This window comes from Coccinella septempunctata, chromosome 4, assembly GCF_907165205.1.
Source record: "Coccinella septempunctata chromosome 4, icCocSept1.1, whole genome shotgun sequence".
In the NCBI taxonomy this organism is placed as follows: Eukaryota; Metazoa; Arthropoda; class Insecta; order Coleoptera; family Coccinellidae; genus Coccinella; species Coccinella septempunctata.
This window is the reverse complement of record NC_058192.1, coordinates 3,574,462-3,592,210: the sequence shown is the minus strand read 5'-3', so window position 1 is coordinate 3,592,210 and position 17,749 is coordinate 3,574,462. Positions and strand designations below refer to the sequence as shown.

At 35.4% G+C, this 17,749-nt stretch overlaps 1 protein-coding gene across 11 annotated transcripts in view; it reads right to left on the bottom strand.

Annotated features, from left to right (window-relative positions):
- Positions 1-348: 348 nt before the first annotated feature.
- LOC123312074 (voltage-dependent L-type calcium channel subunit beta-2) overlaps positions 349-17,749 on the bottom strand; it is a 71,785-nt gene continuing 54,384 nt past the window's right edge. For 3 of the 11 annotated variants that reach the window (XM_044896283.1, XM_044896290.1, XM_044896291.1), the window contains 9 exons: positions 8,324-8,440; positions 7,164-7,283; positions 6,887-7,097; positions 5,454-5,685; positions 5,131-5,395; positions 4,894-5,061; positions 4,707-4,818; positions 3,888-3,932; positions 349-2,429 (listed from right to left, as the gene is read on the bottom strand). In XM_044896283.1, coding sequence (XP_044752218.1) covers positions 2,230-2,429; positions 3,888-3,932; positions 4,707-4,818; positions 4,894-5,061; positions 5,131-5,395; positions 5,454-5,685; positions 6,887-7,097; positions 7,164-7,283; positions 8,324-8,440 — 1,470 coding nt within the window. In that variant the 3' untranslated portion in view covers positions 349-2,229. Of the gene's footprint in view, positions 2,430-2,892; positions 2,958-3,091; positions 3,170-3,887; positions 3,933-4,706; positions 4,819-4,893; positions 5,062-5,130; positions 5,396-5,453; positions 5,686-6,886; positions 7,098-7,163; positions 7,284-8,323; positions 8,441-10,216; positions 10,256-11,935; positions 12,442-14,796; positions 15,133-17,749 lie in introns of those variants that run through there. The other 8 variants (XM_044896292.1, XM_044896286.1, XM_044896293.1 and 5 more) reach the window with 8 other exon arrangements.

Genomic DNA, 17,749 nt, shown 5'->3' with positions numbered 1-17,749 from the left:
AATCTCTCAAATTGTTCAATAAATTTGTTAAAGATTTTGCAATGACACATTTTGCCTAATGTTTGTTTATTTCATTTGATTTTATTCAAAATTTAATGATTCTACTAGAACATCACTAATGATGATTTGTAGTCTTATGTATTAAATAAATAAATAAAATTTGGTCACAGATTTTCGAGACAGAATTAGAAAATCCCTATTTTTGATTCTTGCCAGGAGGTCCCCTCTTTAGAAGTTTTTTCGCCCCTAAAAAGAGCCTTTCCTTTTGTCTCAGTCTGTCATACATACATCGGTGAGTTTGGAACATAGTTGGTTTATATCTTCGGAACCAATAAACGTTAACCTTGAAAATTGTTAAACCGTCAGAAAGCCCCTTGAATTTCTTGCGTTTCATGGAAAAATTGCAGGAGAGAAAAAAATGTTTCATGATATTCTGAGATACATACAAAAAAGACTATTTTTAGGTGTTAATTCAGGGGACTAACTTTTAAAGACAGGGTCTCCTGGCAAAAATAAAAAAATAGGGGTCTCCTTATTTTGCCTCACGAATCTGTGACCAAATTTCTGAACATCCTGTATGGGACGGAAAAATTTCAACTGGGTGCTTTGAAAGGACGAAGAAAAACTTCGATATCAGGCCGTATTCATCGAAATATTTCACATATTCTCCCGTTTGAGAACACTCCCCTAAAGCCGTCAATATTTGATCAATTATTGATTCGTAAACACCTTAATCTTAATAGCTGTGCATCATAAATGATTTCATATCGAATATTATCCTCCTAGCATCAGTCAAATACATAAAGTTTAACTCTTAATATCACCATTATGTATTTTGAAATTTGAACGAAAGCGAGAGACCTAATCATTCAACATCTCATGAAAAAATTCGGTATTTCTTCAGAAAATGCTATCGATACGTATACAAAATACAAGTACTAAGCTATCCATTTTTATCACGAAAAAATCAAGCTTATGGAATAAGTAACAAAATATTTCGATCGTTCGAACTAAGCGAATGGTCTCAGTTTAAAGAGAAAAAGACGCATATTTTGTTGTATACAAAATTATAAACTACTGGAACAATTATTAACCATTCGAGAATTTCCATTCTATACGAAGTTTCGAATAATCAAAATAACAATTATTTAAATATCCCGTTTGCAGTTGAGTGGCTACCTCAAATCCACAATTCGTAATATTGATCGCTCCATATTTTTTTCTCACGAAAAATTAGAAAATCTAATACAGCTACAGTTTAAAGCTTAAATATTTCTTTTCAATTCAGTTATAGATTGAATAAAAATTGAGCTATTACTTAAATATGGCACTGGTCAAAATTTTTAAACTTTATATGCTATAGTTCAATTCTAATTGAAATCACAATAGGTACGGACTATCCTCTTGAAGAAACGATCAAAGGTTCTATCGTAGTGTACTTCATAACTTTTTTTTTTGGTATCATATCATTGGCGAGGATTCTGAACAAATTGAATTATTGTCCTCATTTCTTTTGACTCCCTTTGTTTATGGCTCGATCGTAGGTTTGCTTCGACTGGAGTAAAATATTAAAAAAAAACGATTGATAGTGAAGAAAAAACTCAAAATATTTGACCAGGTGAAAAATTTATATCAAAAAGCACCAAACATGTGGAACTATCAATACTTGAAATATCTCTTAAATATTTCAAAGTTAGTAAGACTTTAGACTTTTAGAAAACTGAAAAAAGATTAGTATAAAAATGTTTTTGGAAAAAGAAGAGCCAAACATGTAGATTTTATAGGGAAGCTTGATGAAAAATGAAGAAATCACCGAAGAAGGACCAATAGAAATCATATTATATGAAACCTGTTGCCAATGACCCTAGCAAATGATATTACATACCAGTGAACACTTCAATCATAGTACCTTTGATGTGGGGGACTCTCATGGTCCTCAAAACCCATGCTACCAAACCTCTCCAGCAGTTCTTTCCTGTAATTCTTCCCTTCCTGTTTGGCGGTTTCCCTCGCTCTCCTCCTCTCCGAATCCATATACAGGGTGCTCTGTTCGCCGTATCTCCGATCTCTTTCTCTCCGATCTCTGTACCGCCTCTCGTCAGCTTCTATCCTTTTCTCTGATCTATCGTCCCTATATTCCCTTGGAATCTGAGGTTTGTAATATTCTTCCTGAGGTGACATTTCATCATGGATTTCTTCTTCAATAGGATGGTCCGTAGAAAGCCTCCACTAGATGGCATTCAAAGCTCTTCTTGAAGATCCCCTATGTGTGACGTAATCTTCATCTCTGGTTCTGTGCTCTCTACGATCGATGCTTCGATAATCTTCAGTTTGCATGTGTTGCGAGTAATTATCTCTTTCTGTGTACTCTTCGTATTCTCTGTCCCTTTCCAGCCTAGTTCTTCTGTGGGTCGTTTGGAAAGTGGGTACTGGTCATGAAATAAGATTGGTCAATTCTTCAGTTAAATGCGTATTGTGTTTGGTAAATGTTTCAATTCAACTTCAGTCCACGACAAAAATCAACCCAAATTCGTGTTCAATTGTGTTTCTGTGGCTAGTGTAAAGGTCAAACTGAAATCACACACACTCAATCGATTGTACGAAGATATATCGAATGATTTCTTCCCCCCACAGAAAATATTGAAAATCCTTGTGTTTCACATGTCATGTTTTTAGAACACTGTCGAAGGGAAGTAGACTATGGAATTTTGAGGCTTGTTATTTTTTTTATCCAAGTGATTAGCTTGTGCATTCTTCCCACAATGAAGATGAGCACTTGATTCAACCATAGAATATCAACCTTCTGAAATCCATAGCCTACTCGATGAGAATTATTTCAATGATCGTTTTGAAGCAACGTACAATCGATTTTTTCATATCCAACCTACTTACAAAAATATTTAGCCTTTAAGCGAACAAATCAAGAGAATCAGCGCGCCAAACTCTACCAGGGGTTTCTGCAGTTTGCGAAAGAGTCAAGGATGCATCACAGCAAAAGCGCAGCATAGTTTTGTTATCGTTGCCAAGCGAAATATAGAAGAGAAAATTCAAATTAAAATCGTGCAAAATCAAAAATGAACCTGCTTCGTACATTGTTCAAACATAAGGGTGGATGTTCGAATTGAAATTTAATATTTAGCTGCTATAGGGGTGGCCGAACCAGTAAAATCTGAAATGTATGATTATTTTGAGTGAACAAAAACAATGGGTCGCTTTCAAATATATGTATATTTATGATTCAATAATATAGTTCTATATTGTGTTAATTCTTTTTCATTGGTCCCATGAAATACATAAAATAGCAACAAGAAATAGCATTTGTTTCCAGAAAATCTCTCGATTTTCTGAAAAAAAAATTCCTAAACGCTCTGAGCTAATCCTACCTACAAATAAGCTTCTTCTATGCAAATATTTGAAACCTATAACTGCTACAGTTTCATTTGACGTGAGGCTACTCAAAAAATCAGATTTTCGGTTAATGTAAACATCGCTAATACCCTGATTATATCCTTTCTCACGACGTTTTGATCTGATCAAGCAATAGGTTACGAAATATAACCAGGTACGAGACTTATCACATTTCCTCAAAACACCTGAATTATAGAATGAAAAACCTTAAATGTTGTTGTTTTCAAACAGTCGAAAAAATCAAAAATTGAAGCTCTGGTTATATCTAGCAAACTTTGCATCAATTTACTGAAAATAAATCAAAATGCCAGCTCAAAAATAATCTTCAGCCCATTTCAATAGAGATCCTATAAGGAGATAGATGAGACGCAATTCAAGACGATCATGCAGTGTAATGATTTACAAGAAAGATAGTGATTCTAAAGAGTCTATTGATTCCCAACTTTGCAATCCTATGTATCTAACACCGGCATGACTACCTCTAGGATCATGTGTAGAAGAATAGCCGTAAACGTCATGAATGGCTGCAATGAAAAATCGAGGAGTTAGTTGAGACCGCTAACACAAACAGGGACTAGCTAAGTGAGTATGTCAAAAATAATGAAATGCGGATGTATACCATTTTCGTGATTTTTGCTATAACCAGAACCAGGTGTTTCAATGCAATGATGGAATCCAAAGACTGATCGTGCACAGTTAACACATAAATATAGAAAAATATAGACGAATTTCGTTTAGTTATGTAAAATATCCCTTGAACTGAGTCTTGTTTTTTCGAAGAGAAAATTTCATTTGATTTTTGTCTATGTTCTAAGATTTTTGTTGTCACCTACAACCTGAATTTCGAAAAGAAACATATGACATACGAAATGAAGAAATAAACAACGTATTGCTACTCATGTCCATTATACAGGTGTTCAGGTGTAAATGAGAAATTCTCCCAAAAAAAAATGGGTATGATTTCTGGTCTAAAAATAGTGTGGGGCCTTCAGATAATTTTTTTAATCAACCCTTGCTTCTTTAGGGGACTGTATCTGAACAAATTATAAGAATGGCACACACTATTTTTGACAAGGAATCACCCCTGATATTTTCTCACAAATATTCATTTACACCCGGTATACTATTGACGTACTATTCAAGATATAAGGTGATGCACTACCTTTGACATACTTTTTCGAAATACGAATAAATACTGCTTATATTTCGCACGTTTACGTAAAAAAAACTGATCACATTTATATACATGTTCTACTAGCTTTGTACTTTTGATCATGAACAATTATACTGTTCTTTACCTGGTAATGTAGGTCTTCCTTGGTCTCCACTAGGAGATGCCTGTGGAGAGGTTACAATAGGTCTTGGAACATTGGCTGGTGCATTTTCTGGATGTGTAGCTCGCCAGTATGCCTGTTGGAAGAAGGTTATGTCAAACGGGTTCTATAATTCTACCCGAAAATCATTTTTAAGTAAGTTTATTCTTACTTCGAGGTACTCAGCAATATGTTCACAGGCATCTTCTAACTGATTCTCATCCAGAATAACATCGAACATTTCTGGAGGACACTGAGCTAATTTTTCTGCAGCTACCATTTGTACATTCAAATGCCTGGTTTGGCTTTTACCCCGTGATTTTATTAACCTTTGCAGCACCTACCATAAGAAAAATATCGGTTACAATAAGTTCTGAACTGATGTCCATACGATGAGAATTGTACCAACCTTAGGACTAGATATTTTGAGGTACACGATACAAGGAGCTAAAGAAGTTTTGGCGAGTTGTGAGGGATGGTTGATAGTATCACAATCCAAGACGACCAACTGGCAGGTGGTGGCCAATTCGAATATCCTCTCTATTTCAGCTTGCACTTCAGACAAACATGATGACCGTGTAGTGGATCGCTCCATTATCGCTCGTTTGGAAGGATTATTTAATAAGGACCTCTTTGCTAGTGAAATATCCGCCATTACTCTAGTGATGATGATTCTGGAAGGAAAATGTGGAAGATAGAGACTATAGCAAATCGCGGTATGACATTATTTACCTTCCTTCGAATCTATGTTTTAGGAAATCGAATAAGGCCTTCTGCATCATATCCGTCACTTCGTACCCCTTCAACGATGGCCCAACCAACACTACAGGCCTCATGGAAGGAACCACATCATAAGGGGCAGTGGTTTCTTGCTTCTTGAAGAACGGTTTCTTCTTCTCTTTGGCAGGAGGTGTTGTGAGTGTTTTGCCAGACCTGGCGTTACCCACAGAATCTGATTCGTCACCTATAAGAAATGCATTGTACCACAGTGTTTCAGGTACTTCACTGGGGACATAAATAAGAAGCAACAGTCGATTACTCTCGAATGTTAACATATTTTTCTCGACCTCTACCACGCTAGCCTAATGTTATTCTAACTAGTCCTAAAATTTCTATTCTAAGAAGCCGGGAGAATTTTGGGTAGTTATTGGGTTTTTCAAGAAGGGAAAAGGGATGTGGAATTAGGATTATCAAAAATCACGAGTTTATCGAGCCGAAAATATTGAATCGGAGAGTGAGAATGATGGTGAGAAAGGAAAAAAATCTGAAAGTGTCTCCTTAAGTAAGTATCATCTTCCATGAAGAAATAAATTAATATAAAGTCTAATCTCCCGTGATCTTATCTTCATAAAGATGATAAATTTCTTCGAAATGGAGAAATTCGATCACAACCTAATAAATACGATAGAAAAGTTTGTGATAACACATAAAACCATCTTATTTTTTCTAGTTTCACATTCGGAAAGCATGCAGCTGAATTACCTCTCAAATTTGGGCTATCAGTATTATGTACGACCAGTGTAGTAGAAGTAGAAGAACTTTCATTCTTACAATTGAGATAATTTTGTTAAGTTAGATCCCTGCATATATTCAGTGTACAGTTGGTATCCATGATGAATAGTGATTGTTAGGTTTTTGTGAAAATCTGTCGTTTTACAGATTATCTGAAAAGGTATCGAAAATATTTTGGTTCCTATATCGGTGCACATTCAGAGACAAAAAACATAGTACAAAAAAGATTTTTAACAATGTGTCATCAGCAGTGGCTGCTGAAAAAAAAGATAAATATGAAAAATCCAAACAATTTTGGACAAGGAATCAATCCCTGAATGGATTTATACCCTGTATATCCATTTGATACCTCATGAACTCTCATAGTGAGTCACATAGAAGCAGCACTATAAGGGATGTAATTTTACTTTCCTGTTTCTGAATATGCCCCCATGTTAATCCAAAATTTTCGGAACTTTCCCAGACATCCTGAATGTGTTGAAATGCCTTGGAAGATCATAATCCGTTATTCTCTTCAACCGCAACATCGGTATCTTTCTTCTCAGTTGCTTCGCCCTTCTCTGGAGCGATTTCACCAAAATCGATGAGAAATATCTCGAGACAAAAATAAAAAAACAAAAACAAAAACCCGTCGTCGGATGGAAAGGACATACCAGGCGTGGGAGGAGTGCTACCTCTGGAAACATCGTTACCAGCGCCCCCTATATTAGAACTGGAACTAGTTTTGCTCGAGTAAAGCTTGGTCGATCTGGTCGCAACCTGCTGAAGCCTCAAATTTTCCAATTTCACCGGAGACGGTATGAAACCAATATCGCAGCCTTCCTTGACGAGACGACCAATCCACCAGTTGTTGTCATATTTTTCCTGAGACAAAAAAGAAGAAGGCAATCATACTGATCTGGCTAAGGACGAAAAGCAAGTGGTACAAACCTTTATGTGTAAAAAATCTCTAATGTCGAAGGAAACAGCATAACCATGAACTGGCGAATCATCGTCTACGGTACCATCATATGCTACGTTTGTCCTAACAGCAAATGCTACCTGTTTCGTCTGAAAATTCGAAATATATCACTTCAAATACCCATATACTTCTGATGTGTCAAGTATAATTTCCCCACACGTTTCCAAAATCACAACGGAATATGGACCAACCACTCTCAATAGAATAATAGATTTTGACCGGTCTGACTTTGCTTTGTTCCCCAAACTGAATTTTTCATCTCGTAGTCCACACTTCGAGTCGCTCGCACTCATGAAATGATATTCTTGGAAAGAGCTGAAGGCTAAGCAACAATGAGCAAATAAAAACTGTGAAGCAGGCTTAAAAGTGGAGCCTAGTCTGAAGGTGATAGAATGAATTGAGAAAATTCAGTGAGAAATGAATCTGACCGTGGGTTTCATAAAGCTTGATCGGGGAATCAACGCTTGATTGACGAATAGACGTCAATTTGTTTTCAATCGATAATTCAGTCATGATCATTCAGAATATCACTATCGCATCAAATTATGATGTTCATGCACCAATTATTCTCGATTGCTACTTCTCCAATATATTCAGAAATGAAGAGTTTTCAGTGTTTTGGTTTTAGAAATCGAGTAACTGTTAAATCGTTGATCGGGCAATCAAAGTTTTATGAAACCCGCTGTGAATGTTATGTTATGATAAGATATGATTTATCAGCTCATAATCATATTCAATCATTTTCTTATTATAAATTGAAGGTGGAAACATTCAGGAACCAACACGAAGACAAATGAAATGCTGAAGAAAAGTTCTCGAAAACGTTCATTTTGCAGATGATTCGTGTTTTCAACGTATCGTGATTTAAAACGAATCGAACTTGGGTGTTATGAGAACTTCGCTGGAACAATTAACATACCAACACTAAAAATGACGAATTCAAACATTTTTACCACTATAAATCAAGAATAGTCTAGAATTCATACTGCTATTTCACGTTTTGTTCATTTGTTTTTAGATGGGAGGTTATCTCTAAAATATTGTACCGATTTTGACACCACAGCATTCAATTACAGTAATGACTGAAATTTTCGATTGTTGTGAAATTTCCTTTCAAGTAGGTACATACCCTTGCTTTTTCGAGTTGGGCAAGAGCTTGACGCTCTTTCTCCCTACGAAGGGCCTCTTTTTCCTCGTCCAGCGATAAATCTGAAGAAGGCTGTGAGTAGTTAGAATCAGCGGAACCCTAAAAACAAAAAAAAAGTTTCAATACTTCTCATTCTGACACGACACAGGTCTTATATTATCACAATGGCTAATCTGATGAAATTCACACTACACTATGGATTCCAATCTAATCCAAACTGACATTTGATATTGCACTGCAATGATTTAGAAGGTAAGATAGTGTGATGGTGATCATTTATGATAACAATGATCTAAATGGGCATGAGAGTGGATGAGCACATTGCAAGTGGCATGCATAATAACAATGTTGGAGAAGTTATTCGATTTCAGTTGGAGATAGCTAGAAAGAGATGCTCATAAGTATTTTGAAGATGTCGTAGAAAGTCTGCTCTATTCAACCCAGAGTTTTCTGAAGAGTTCAACTCTAAATCACCTACTTAGCTCATTACCGTCGCGTTCACTTTATACAAATATATCATCTGAATGTTTATGGCTAAATCTTGTTCAATCTTCCACGATCTGACTATGTTTCATCCTTTCTTTTTATGCTACTACGGAAAGATCATTTCGGTACTTTCAGTATCGTTTGCGTTGGTGTGACATTTTCGAAATTACACAAGTAGGAAATCCATATAAAATTGTTAGAAGGTGAAAGAAAAATAACCATTTTTCACGACTTTGATGTCGTGAGAGGTGAAAAACAATTCATCATAATTGAAAACTATGTATAGGTATACTTTGTCTACGTCTATTACATAAAATGTACCTGATGTAATTTCACTATAATAGTATACTTCGATGTTGCTCTCGAAAGCTGACTGATTTTTTTCACGAAAAAAAAAACTCGGATAATATTTGATAACTCAAAGATCGATATTGTTTTCTCTTTCAAACGGTTAAACGTGGAGTTCTCTACTAATCCATTAAAATATGCTGGTTTCCTTCGGTTCAAAAGTTTAATTGAGTAAAGAAGACTAAAAATACTTTCGAGTGATGTTTGAATTTTATACCCAGTTGAGATTTGATGGATTATAAAAAAGCATTCTCGAACGACATCCATCCTTGAATGATACACGATATCTGCATTGTGAACAATAGAGAAATCCTCCTGTTTACAAACAATCTTATTTTCGGGACACTAAAAGCGTATTTGAAGAACAAAAAAGTTCAAATTGAAATTGATCATGTTGAGTTCCGAAACTCAAATAGTGGAATCTTGTTTCTGACAATGAAACTTCGACTAACGAGTTTAATAATACCCCAGAAGCAAAAATATATAATTTGATTACTCGATTTTGTGATAACAAACTCACTTTATTCAAGGCACGCTATCATCTTTCGTTTTTGATTATATCTTGAGAAAAATGTATCCCTCCGTTGAAACAAGGGCTTCAGACAACTAGACCTTTTTGATGCTACACGAAAAACACGAAGTTTGGAGATGGTTTGACTATTTTTAACGTCGAATGAAACCTCCAATCACAGAAGAAATAACAGACGAACACATTCAAGAGAGGCTTAGCTTTTTTCTTCCAAAAAGAAAAGTATTCTGATTGACGGATATGAGATGAGATTATTTTCCATAATACACTGATTACACTAAATGTAACAAATCTACAAGTATCTAAACATATTTCACAACACACATACCACTAGATACCCAAATAATGGGCATTCAATTTCGGACAAATTCTCTAATATATTTTCCTCCGAAATCTTCACTCAACGAATTCAATGTACAAGCAAATGACTTCCAATATAACTAGAATTTGTGCATAATAAAACTATCTAACTCAATATTTCAGTGTTACTGTCTAACTATTTTTTTTCTTACCAGAGACGTGTACTTTGACATAGGTTAGATGACGTGCCACTGAAAGCATGCGATAACAATTTACAAGTAATAACACACCAAATCTGAAAAAAATTGGGGATGGAAACATAAAGCTTTTCTTCAGTGATTACTCAAGCTTCAAGATTTCATTTTTTATATCTTCTCTGCAATCTTGGATCAATAGTGGTTTTATTTTGTCGAATTTCATTTTGATAGAAGTGTATGTTCAGTTGCATGAGAATTTTCTTTCACTCCGGACTTGAATTACTTGTTTTAATCATGGCCTCCCTTTTAAAATTGCTTTTAATACAATTTTTTGTATTCATAAGTACCTGCATTCTGATATTCATTGTTTCGCTAATCTTTCACTGTGAAATAAACTCTAGAAAAAAGAATATGACAGGACAAAATGGCGGATAAATCTTGGAATTTTTTCGTTGAATTGGCAGCTCCAATATGGAATAAAAGTTTTTAAAAATGTGTTCTGCACATCGTTACCCAAACGCCCCATTTCTATTGAGGTGCGCAGACAAATAATCCATTTCTCATTTTCACCGTTTCTCAATCAGTCTGTATAAACCGGAGCAGTATAAATCTAAATGATCATTAATTCGATTTTCTCAACACTTAACAGACTCGCTATGTTGATGAGTCACAACAAAAACAAATGGAATTTGTTCGGAGGAAATCTATACAGCTTGATATAAATATTTCCGCATTCTCTCTTCAGATCTAAACAGTTTTCGATCGAACTGAGAAAGAATCATTCAACCGTTACACGCAAGTGAGAAACGTATGAATGAATGGCACGAAAATATACTGGTAGAGGGAGTTTGACAAAAAATCTGTCAGAAGGAAGGAGCATGAAAAATTCCGAAAAAAAAACTATTTGCTATCTTTCGAAATTCATTGAATGTCAAACTGCGAATTCCATATAATAATCTCAAATCTAAGCCTTTGGAATCGAACAGGAAAAAGCAAAATGATAACGACCTCCCCTGTACAAACTATCAGATATAAATCGATTAAATTCGATAAAAAATAGTCCTGTCAGCTCATGGTTTTGCTCAACTGTTTGGATTTCGAGAATAATCAAGCTATGTATAGTTATTTCTTTCAAATGTTTTACAAAATATCATAACTCGAAATGAATGGTTTCAGCCAGCTAATAATTCAGTAGATTTGAAGATTCTTGGCAATGATTATTAGATATTATGAAGATTATTTCCACGCAAACTGAAAATACACCAATAAATGCTCCATTCACAAAACAAAATTCGAAATATTCCCTGACGCATTCTGAGTTTCAACATCCTATTCGTATTTCTTCGACATATAATGTAGGTTCTGTCAAAATGCTTTTTCTTTTCAGGGACTAATAATCCAGGATAATACAAAAGATTTTCAAGAATTACTATGAAATTAACATAAAATCAATCAACAAAATGTTAGTTGAAATCTGAGCAAAATATACTGCATATACAGGGTAAGGTTTACAATTAATTTATGAGTACTGACAGTAGAATTTATTACACGCACATGTTATTTACATCCCTGAACAGGATTTGAATTGAATTCATACTTTTCTTGAATATTTTGAATTTTATTTCAAGGGTGATTCACCCTTTTTAATTGAAAGCAAACGAATAGTAGGTACAACTATATTATATAGGGTTTGGATTAGTGAAAGGGTCAATTTCTGAATCTGATAAAACATACCTGTGTGAATAATTTATTATATCCTTGATTGTTATAGTTGCTATACCCCATCATATTGTGTCATTTCCTATACAACCACGATGTTTCATCAGAGAAATGAAAGGGTAAGCAAGATTTTTCTCATTTATAACTTGTTCGGTATATACCTCGATGATATTTCTTGAGAGAAGGTATCGATAGATTTTTAGATTTACCCCAACAAAAATCGAAGACGAGGAAACTCTCATAAGGAAAAATAATCTGCATTTGATAGGCACTGGTACGTATTGGGTGAATTTTCAATAATGGAAGGGAAGCTTTCATTAGACATTGTACTCTTTGTTCATCAGATGTTTTTGAATGAAATTAAGGCTATATGCCACACTTCGTTCGATGTATGACACCTGGAAAATTTTTCAAGTAATATCGCGGATTTTTCATGCGGTAATGCGGGTTAACAGCGCTTGATTGTATACATTCGTCACAAAACGCCAAAACCTCGCGAACTTACGGAGCTTTTCGAAGAAAAATCTCTGCGTGACTAGAGTGTACACATGGGAGGGAGGTGGAGCGACGGGCGCTGCGCATGCGTCGATATCGATTTGAACAACTGACTGGTTACGTAGAACGTAAGAAGGGGGCAAAAGGTTGATTTCCATCATGTTTCCAGCTACGGCAGAGTTGTCGTTTCTGGGAAAGTTCATTGAAAAATCGGAAAAACTGTACTGCAGTAAAGGGTATCGATTTCGGCCGAAGGAAAATCTTGGACATGGCACCTGAATTATTTCACAACCTATTCAACAAACGTCCACGGAGTTGCCCTATGAAACAACCAGGCCATTCATGATATCTCAGAAAATTAACAGTTTCTTCGGCAATATGCATCAAACTTGAGAATTTCTTCAAGGAAGAGTATGAATGAAAGCGTTATCCACTCGATTCTGTATTTTGTATTGAAGAAGATCGAAAATTGGGGTGAAATTTGACTTTAAGGGAAGGAAAATAACTTTCTCAATGCGAAGAATCCAAATTTTCTTATTTTAGGTTGGGTTTCAAGCAATTTTTCCTCGAAGAAGATGCAAATAATTGAAAAGGTTGTTGAAGAATGTGGACATTTAACTCGCGAAGAATTGTCCGAAATTTAAGAATATCATCCTCCACATGATGTTCCATAGGAAAGAAAATCATCAGTAAATCAACCCCATACATTAATTCAAGGCTTTAAGTATCAATTCGCGTATTTTCACTGAAGACAATCAATTTGATATGTAGAATTGAATAAAGTGAATTGGGGAGTAATTTGGGTTGAATAGAAAAGAAAAGTACCTAACTTCCTTAATTTGAGGAATTCCAGTTTTGTTACAACAAATTTTGCATCAGTACTTAAACCTTTTCTTATGGTGGGTTTGTTCAGAGTTCTCAAGAACCAAGACATAAGAAAAGAACAATCTCAAAGGCAGATGGCTTTCAAGCATGCTTTCAACTTTTTTTCCAGATGCAGAGGGTCATTATTGGAATCGCCAAAAACCGTTGGTCTCACCCATCCCAAATTGAGCACAACAGAGTGTTCGTTCAACTTCCAGAAAAAATATTTACTCTTCCAGGTCAACCTCCCAAACGTCCCTATACCCCGAATTTGTGAAATTACCCAATCGCTTCCGCTGCGGATCCTGGAAGCTGCAGGACCTAAAATTATCATATATGCTTCATACTTTCCCAAAGATGAATGGGCGTCGGTTCTTGACCGACTTGAAATTTGTTTACGTCCACGGCAACATTCGAATTTATTTCTGAGCTTGACGAAAGGCATGACACACTGCTCAGAAAGCTTATGAATGACGGTAATCTATGAGGAGTGTTGAGTTCTACGCGTGTTGAGATTCAAAATATTGAAATTTCGGAGATAACACGCTGTGTTTATGTAATGACATGATCAGTAGTAGATACATATTTTTTTAAATTTAATTTCTGGGTTCTCGATCCTTAAAAATGGGAGATTATGACCACGTGTTAACTGGTTTACCGTACTATTTCTTCTTCATTAATTTCCTCTAGAAATATAAGGCTCCCATCCAATCAATCTCTCAGAAAATACAGAAAACATAACTTGGCAATCTTCGTTTAAATATTCTAACAAAAAATTTTTACCATATATGTACTTTATGCTAAGAAAAAATTATTGATATTGAGTTTCTCCCACCTCGAAAGTATCTAAGTGCATGAAAACACCAATTTGTGAAAAATTTTCTACTCTATACCTACAAGGTTAATCGAAAATATAGATCATTATTTCCAGGTATTTTGAAGCACCAGAAACTAAGAGCCTTTTGAATGAAGAACTCATATTTGGAACAGCTTGTTATATATTCAATAATATTTGAAGATACCATGACACGTTACTTGCTTCTTCGATTCTTCTTATTCACTAAGGGAAGTTGTCAATTGTCAAATCTTTTTCTAGATCTATGTCCTTGCAACCTGGTTTTTCAGATGATGCTTATTAAAACAGAATTATTTGCAGATTTTGCCCGAAAAAAGGCACAGTTGATAATATAAAATCCATGAATTGACGAATTTTCAGTTATTCGGAAGAAACCTAATGTTAAAATCCACTTTCTGGGTTATACTACCCGCAGCAAGTGATTTCGAACTTGAGTTCTCTCGACAAATCACATATTTCTTGGTATTCTATACTCTTCAGAGACGAACATCAGTTGTATCAATTTTAAAGCATTGGTTCGAAACCCACATGAGTCGAAATACTTTTCGTTCAATCTAGAGTCCAGGGAAAAATGGAATGTAAATGTGTTGAGCAGAGATTTGGAGCAGTAAACGATTTTGTAAAATTTTGTCAGTGAGTGAAAACAGGAACTCTCATTTACCCTTCTGTTCTTGCCGAACGGAATGTAGTGGTACTTCTTGTGCTTTTTGCCATGCCTCGAAATCATTCCAAGCAACGTTTATTTCTAGATCACTCTCGATACGAATCCGTGCACAAACGGTTTACACGCAGTCAATATCCACTAAAATCTGTATTTACACCGTTCACTGCGAACCAGTAATTCGAGATTCATTTTGTACAATTGATATCACAGACCGTCAGCGTGTATTATGTGTTTCAAAGCGAACAGTTCTGCTTTTTTTTCCGATATAAAGGTTAATTTTAAGACCGTCCCGACCCAGCCAAGGAGGCATAGTTCCAAAAGACGACAAAGTGCATCTAAAAATAAAACAAACATCCTATCAGACGCGCTCGAAACGAATTTGAATTATGCTCTATCATTTCGAGCCCATTCCATCTTTTATGGATTCGCGCGTTCGCTAGGTTTGGAACAGAAATTAAATTGTTGAAGGTTGAAGGAATTTTTTGTCAAGGGTTGTGTTGAGATTTGGCATCAGTCGGTATTTGGATGATCCACAACAGAGGGTTGGCCTCTATGGTATCACCAAAAGAGAGTTGGACCAGAGTTGAATTGGAAATTAGGAAAAAATTGGCTCCACCAACCAAATGATCGTTGATGCGAATGTGATACATATTCTGAAAGAGCAACTCTCCTAGTTATAAATCTGAGAATTTCATCCATTTCGGCACAACCGTTCGGGCTTGAGGAAGTTTTAACTGAACCCAACTTTTTGGGAATTTTTCGAAGGTCAACTTTTGTCACCCGTATCTCCCAGAAAAATCATCGAAGATCTAAAACTGATACATATTCTGAAAGAGCAACTCAACTAGTCATGAATTTCATTGAGCTATTGCAGTGGCGGTTCTAGGAGTGATGTTGGTGTGGGGTCATAATTTTATATTTAAAATTCTGCATGTAAGGTGTTTGTTGATATAAAATTTCAATTATAATTGTAATATAATATGTAATATGCTATATGTTGGCAAGAAAACTACATATACTTTGAAACATAGGAAAATAAAATCATTTTTCCATATTAGAATAAATATGTCTTTCAAGTTTTCAGAGAAGGGTGGGGCAGGGCCCCCATGGTTCCACTATTGGAACTACCCTTGCTTCCTTGTGGCATTGAACATTGAAAGAGCCTACAGTTTATTAGTCATTGTTAACCCGGAGTCTAGCTCCCTCTATTTGCTACCTTGTGAACTTGGAATCCGGAGAGATAGAGGAAAGCTGATGTTCCTTTCGTTTTGTTGGCAAAGCACCCACTAGAGGGCCTTTAAGGTTTTTGTCGGTTCGAAAATGAAAATAGATTATCAATAATGGCATGAAAACACTTTATTGAGAACTTATTTTCATTTCCAACCAAAATATACGAATATGAAGAGAGTTATGGATACAACATGAAATATCATAAAAACAGTTCACGAAAATTAAAAAATGAAACATCCCTCACGACAATTCTAATACTTCCATTTCTCAAATATGCATTATTATCTAAAAAAATTTTTTTTAAATGGAAATCAGTTGCCAAAAACTGTGAAAATTTCAGTATTCTCATAATTATTGTTTCGCTCTAGTGAATATTCCAGTCTAATCGTTTCTGGTCTCGATATAATGTCAGAGTGATCCTCCCACTATAAAATAGTGACACCCACTTGAAACAACTACTAATCAATGTTGAGTTTTGCACACTCTACCATACAAATCCCTTTCCATTCTGTTGCCATCTGCCATTCCAACTCACAGCAACATTATTAACATAGAATTCTGAAACTCCGAATTAGAATATCGATAAATTACTAAACGCCCACTTTTTCGAAATGTTTGTCGTTTCCCATTCAGTGCAAAGAATGCCAAGTGCGCAGAATGTCTTCTTGGAAGGTTTAGATCAATTACATGACGTTTCATTTAGTGTGGAATGGTTCAGGTGGAAAAGAGTTGATCATGAACATAACCCTGACAAAGGGTTGTTTGCCCAACTTTTGAAACTCACAACCAAGAATACTCTTAGGACTCTTCCTATTTTTTGTGAAGCATTTTTCTCACGAGTGTGTGCAAATTTTCAATGTTTTAAACATCTACGACTCTTAAAGTTGTTATTTCTTCCAAAATGGAGCCATAAGAGGGATGTATTGAATGTGGACTTGCATAACCTACCACTAAAGGCTCTCATGTGCCCAGTTCTCCACTTGAGTGGTCAGATAAATGCACTTCCATAAATTTTGGCGATTCGAAAGCACATTTTTAATGTTTCTTGAACAAACAGAAATACGTCGCAAGTCAAGAAATTTTAGGGTGATAAGTTGCGAGTGGCAGATGCAGTAGTTATTAGAAACACATTGCACTTCCGGTACCCTTAAAACAGGCTCATATTAAGGTATATAATGACATGTGCCCTTGGCGTGCAATTCGATACTTATACGAGTGGACGTGCATTCGTATCACGCTAGAATAAATCCCTGGGTTTGCAGAATTTAGTTTTTCGTGATGAGATTACACGGTTTGGAAGCCTCACGAGTTGACTTTACTGTTATACTTCGAACCAACATCATGAAGGTATTTGATACTTTCTTTTAAACTGAATAATTTCATCAACACAAGTCATACCATAACCTGGCGATCATACTTTCTCACAAAATTTCAGGAACGCGCAGGCATTAAATATAATTCAAAGATGGCTTGATACTTAATGCCATCAAAGTGGCAGAAAAGAATAAGAATTATCGTATTAATAAGAAAGTTTTATCAAATTAATAAAGAGGTCTTCTAAGATGTTGTTCTTCAGCTATTCCTGAATTTCAACCTATTGAAATATCATAAATAAACTGGAAAAATTATTAAATAATTTCGAAATTAAACATAACATTGAGTTTCTAACACTACCGTCCGAACTAGAACAAACATTATAAAGTGAAAGGTGACCACGAAT